The 5602-nt window shown below is 42.5% G+C and overlaps 1 protein-coding gene across 1 annotated transcript; it reads left to right on the top strand.

Moving 5' to 3' along the window:
* The first annotated feature begins 1594 nt into the window (after nucleotides 1-1594).
* On the top strand, nucleotides 1595-3680 carry DDIT4 (DNA damage inducible transcript 4). The gene is made up of 3 exons (XM_053450070.1): nucleotides 1595-1704; nucleotides 2093-2291; nucleotides 2538-3680. The coding sequence occupies exons 2-3, from the start codon at nucleotides 2114-2116 to the stop codon at nucleotides 3035-3037; spliced, it is 678 nt and encodes a 225-aa protein (XP_053306045.1). The 5' UTR covers nucleotides 1595-1704; nucleotides 2093-2113; the 3' UTR covers nucleotides 3038-3680.
* The last annotated feature ends 1922 nt before the right edge of the window (nucleotides 3681-5602 follow it).

Here is a 5602-nt window from a genome sequence, read left to right on the forward strand (position 1 = left end):
AGGCACTGTGATTGCAATCCGCGGGTTGGCGTCGGCGCTAGGACCGCGGGAGGGCGGTGCTGGGATACGTGCAGGGCAGTCTGTACTCTCCATTCCCATGGAGCGATAATGTGTTCTGCAGCAGGGACACTGCTCAGGGGGGAGCACACTCACGTCCCGTCACATCCATGTGTCTATGTGTGATCATCTAAAACATACGCCTGTGGAAAGGCACAATGGTATATACAGTGCATTGAAATCCGTACTTTATTGCATAGTGTTACTATTACTATTAATTATTTCATTATCACTTTATATATGAAACGTCTCGCACGTCCGTCCCCTTCTGATAGAGTACACTTTACAGTATGACTTAAAAGAAACAAAAAGTCTATATGTGTGAAACAAAACAAGCAGCATCCCTAATGCCATTATATTCCGAGTGCTCCTGAGTATAGATTGACTCACAACCAGGAAAATGTATATAAAAAGCCACTTTATGTATGTGTGTGGTGTATATGTATGTATGTATCTAGATAGATAGATAGACACACAGATATATATATATCAGAAGTAAGTATAAGAATCAAGCTCCTAGTCAACAAACTAAGGTTTTTTAGTAAAAAAAATATTGTGTATTCTCCAGGGAATATTATCATATCAGATTGTAAGATTTTGAGTAATACAAAATAATCATAATAATAATTTTGTAGCAAAAACTTGCTAAAGAACGTGATATTATAAATCACTATTTTCCCCCAAAGTAAACAGCCAGTAAGTTGTGGAGAAACTGCTGTGGTTTGTGGGAAGCAGCCAAGGGTAACAGTAAGAATAAGCAGCAGGGCACACAACATCTAACTTGCAACTAAAGGAACTGGAAAAGCCATCATTAATATGCACAAATTTAAAAAGAAAATGATTTAAGCAAGCAGTATTGTTACACCAACTCCAAATAAATCAGGTCAATATTTATGTTTGTTTCCATTTGTTGGATAAATTTGGGTACATCGATACAATGATGTCTCTTAATTGAACATGTTACACAAATGATGGATACAATCTGACTGTTTAAATTCTGAGATGTCTCTAGACAGACATTTAAAAAAAAAAATACAATTAATCGAGATTAGCTTGAAAGAAAACAAGAAAAAACAATAAAAACATGTTGCTCGACTTTAGCCTTGGGGCTTCTCTGTGGGGGTGGAGGGGTTAATGGATGGGGTCTTTGGTATTTAAAAAACATGGTACAAAGCAATGCTAAAGGGCGTCTGCAGTGAAATGAGCAGAGTGAAGAAATTAGATCTCGGATTCCTTTGTTTGAAGCCCCCTCCCCTGCCCCCGGAGCTCCAGCAATAAACACTATCCCTTTAATGCAGCCACTATCTCCGGGCTGCTAGCCACAGCTGGGAGGAGGGGTGCCAGGACTACTGTAACCGGGCAGGAAAGAACGTTGCGAACGTGCGCACACTTCTGATTGGCTGGTACTGACAGTGGGCGCGGACTCGTGTTATTGTCATGTCGAGCCTCCACTCCGTAGGCGTGGCTCCGCTAGCTACTATAAAGCGCGCTGAGCTGGGGCTGAAGACACCAGTGCCTGAATTGGTACGTGGGTGCTGCGGGGAGCAATCCCAGAAACACAAAAATAGCACACAAACAAGCACTTAATACGAAACTTAGATTTCCGCCTGAATCTTGGATTTAACGCTGGACTTTTTGACGTGCACTGTAAGTATTTATTCCTTGCTTGCGGTTTTTCCCTTGCTTCTATTGTTAATGGTATACTAGTGTAACATATAATGAGATAACGCGTTGGGAATAATCGTATGTATATAAATCTAAACACACGATGTTAAACTTAAAATGATTATTGATATGTAGATTAAGATGAGAAACTCAATCAGCGCAGTATCTCTTTAAACAATGGAAAGGGGGGCGGCGAGTGAAACTTGTTTACAACCCGTTGTCCTCCACTTGAAAGCAATAGACCGCCCCCCCCTGCAGTTGTCTATAGCAGTATGTCGCTGTCTGTACGGCGATCGCTTTGCTTTTTTATGGGCTGCATGTTGATGTCATACCGCAGTAGGTAACACTTTGCTTGTTCTGTTTCTTGCAGTAAACGATAAAGGCTCGAAGGATGCCTGCTCCGTGTTATTCCTTTTCTGCCATGTCTCTGCCGCCACCTATTCTAGAAGAACCCCCAGCTCCACCAGACTTCTGGGATGTAGAGTGTGCTGATCTTTCCCAAAGATGTTCCAGTCTTCCCAACTCGGACTGCGAATCACTCACCAGTAGCAACTCCTTTTCAGAATGTGGTAAGTTTGGTTCTCTCTGGAGTCACTGACTCATGATTTTATCAGTAAATACTTTACATCAGGCTGGTAACATTTAATTGATGTCTCATTTTAATTACATTGCATAATGGAGGGGGGTGTTAAATGGTTAACTGGCATATTCAGCTGTGCTCAATCCAGTTTCTATAGTGCTAGGAAACCCTTTAGTAAAACTTAAGTCTCTGAAATGACAAATTTTTAATGGTCTTTATCTCTTCCATTTTGCAGATTTCGATGGCGTGGATAATGACTGCACAGATAACATTTCATTGTCCGACCCTGATCTTCTGAGTGATCCTGAAGGGGAACAGCTGTGCCCTAGTCTTCTGAAGCTAATAAAGCGCTGTCTGTCCAAAGCTAGAATCAGCTCCTTAAGGTGCGCAAGACTTCTTCCTCCTGATGACCTTCTTGATAATTTGGGACATGAGCTCCTGCACCTGGCGTACAGTGAGCCCTGTGGACTTAGGGGTGCACTTATTGATTTGTGTGTAGAACATGGCAAGACATGCCACAGCGTGGCACAGATCACAGCGGATCAAGCAGTAATACCTACTTTCCAGTTGACTGTATTGTTGCGTCTGGATTCCAGACTGTGGCCTAGAATTCAAGGTCTGTTCAGCACTAAACCAGTCCCTGGTTCCGGACAGTCTCTAAAACTCAGTCCAGGATTCAAGGTTCTTAAAAAGAAACTGTACAGTTCCGAAGAATTAATTATTGAAGAATGCTAATTTGAATGAATTAAGTTGACTCTGTAACTTGGTACTTTTGAAGGGTAGCAGGGGTTTATTTTATAAAAAGAGTGGGACTTTTTTAATACAAGTTGACTTTTATGGATTTTTTTTCTTGTGTGACTACTGGTCTCTTGCTGGAGTCTCTTGATGTGCTTCAAGTCAACTCTAGCTCTTAAAATTGGTCTTTAAAAGCCATGTGGATCGACAAAGCCACATGGCGCTTAAAGGTTGATGGGGAAACACATTTTTTGTTTTATTTAAGGGATTCGGTATCACTCAGATTTTCTGCAACGTGTACCATTGCAGGAAATATGCACAAACTATTGCCATGTAGTATTAAAAGTGCACTAGTAATGGGTTTTGTAATGTCTGTTTGCAGCTGGTCTGCACTATAAGGTGTTTGCCTCTCTACCTCTTATAGAGGGCAAAAAATTGTAAGTTTGCCTTGTTTTGGGAACATTTGATATTACTACTGATGCTATGGCAGCTATTTGTTTGTTTTTATTGTGGCACTCGGCCATTTATTCTAGAAAGCACTACCATTTATATCAATATACTGAATTACAGTGATAAACTTGATGTTCAAGTTGGAATTTTCACAATGTGCCTTTTTTACTTTTCTAATAAACGGTTAACCGTAGTGCCTGGTCTCTGGGTATTCTTACTGCCAATTATTGGGTTTAGCTATGCCACCCCCAAATTACATGGGAATACTATCCATCCAACATGCTGTCGTGTATCACATTGCAATGAAAGACTACTATAGTGAAAATAATTCTAAAGTGTCATCCTGCTCTTACACTACATAAATACTCTTAATGTGAGTAGCTAATTAAACATGTATTTTTATGTCAGGCCTAGCTAAAATCACACTTCTTTAGAAGAGCACAGACGTGTTAAGTTACTGGCAATGATATTAATCTATGTGACTGAGGGACATAATTTAAAAGTTGTACACTTCATCTTCACGTATTAATTAGGTGGGTCAATCAGTGTCTAACAGATTCACCTCTGCTCACCTGAGAATTTGCTGACTTAAGTGGTATGCTGGAGAATGGCTGTGAGACTCTGCTTTGGAACTTGTATTTGCTAATGGGTACCCCTGTATACCTTCCAACTTTTACCCCTGGTTAAATGGGACATGGGAGTTGGAGCTTAGAAGGTAGCATGTCACTCAAACTGCCAGGAAAATTCTGCGCAGTATGCGTTATCAAATTTCCCAGACACTAGAGAATGAAACTAAGACAGCGGGATTGCGGGATCACCTGACACCACTCCGTTGCTGCTTTCCCGGGCGGTACAATAGAAGAACGCAAAAGGATGCAGCGGCTCCTGCAGAAGTCTGCGAGTGGCACAGAGTGATCTGCAGTTCCGTTAATGGCCACCCCCTGAATGAGGAATGAATGAGCATTTATCAATGGGTGAATGAATGAGTATTTGGAAATGAGTGAATGAATACTTGTGTGATTGCATGGATGTGTAAGGGGGGGGGGCATTGCGCAGGGAGGCTGTCTGAGGATACCACAAGCAGGTTGTTTGGGTGACTGCATTGGCCATGTTTTCCAGGACACATATAGCTTTTACATTCTGCTGACAGCCCACATAAAATGCTGCCCTGCAGTATGGGGGATTTAAAGACTCATGAAAGGAACAAACTAGTCAGATATACATCCCCCATACTGCAGGGCAGCATTTTATCAATGATGGTGGCATCAATAAACAAGGGTAGCTGCTAGGGCCATTACACAAAAGGGGGCAAAAACACTAAAAGGGGGTCAACGACAAAGCAGTGTGGAAAATACTTTTATTTTTTTTAATTGTTGTAGCTTAGCCCCTCTTGTGGGTGTCAGAGCCTGTCCTGGTGTGTGTTTGGCTGTTGGTCTGACAGAGCCTGTCCTGGTGTGTGTGTGTGTTTGGCTGTTGGTGTGACAGAGCCTGTCCTGCTGTGTGTGGGGGGGGTCGGTGTGGCAGAGCCTGTCCTGGTGTGTGTGGGTGTCGGTGTGGCAGAGCCTGTCCTGGTGTGTGTGTTTGTAGTGTCAGTGTGGCAGAGCCTGTCCTGGTGTGTATTTGATGATCTGTTTCCTTTACTTTCTGTAGGAATAAATTGAACTAGAGTCACTTTAAAGGACAACATTTTCTAGGCCCAGAAATCAGTGAGCAGAAAAGTGAAGGTTTTGTGTTATTTAATCTATTTCAATCTGCATATTTTATTAAAAAGGATTAGTTGTGTTAAATTGTGGCTTCAGGCACCCCGTCTACGATTACCGTATTTGCTCGATTATAAGACGAGGTTTTTTTCAGAGCAAATGCTCTGAAAAATACCCCTCGTCTTCTAATCGGGGTTGTCTTCTAATCAGACCTCAAATAGAGGTCTGATTAGGAGACTAAGATCCAGATCCCCCGCACCGCTGCAGGGGACCTGGATCCTCCTGTCTCACCCGACTCCCCCCCCATCATACAGACACTTACCGGTGCTTCCTGCTGTGTTGCCGGGGCAGCGGGTTGACGTCTACGCGATCCGCGTAGACAACGTCCGCTGCAGCCGGAAGGAGGTGTGGCTAG

Source organism: Spea bombifrons, chromosome 11 (assembly GCF_027358695.1).
Source record: "Spea bombifrons isolate aSpeBom1 chromosome 11, aSpeBom1.2.pri, whole genome shotgun sequence".
NCBI classification, from domain to species: domain Eukaryota; kingdom Metazoa; phylum Chordata; class Amphibia; order Anura; family Pelobatidae; genus Spea; species Spea bombifrons.

Excerpts from the sequence above, each read along its gene's own strand:
- DDIT4 (XM_053450070.1), top strand. The coding sequence starts at position 2,114 with ATGCCTGCTCCGTGTTATTCCTTTTCTGCCATGTCTCTGCCGCCACCT. Across the intron at positions 2,292-2,537 it reads CAACTCCTTTTCAGAATGTG|ATTTCGATGGCGTGGATAAT; the intron begins GTAAGTTTGGTT and ends TCCATTTTGCAG.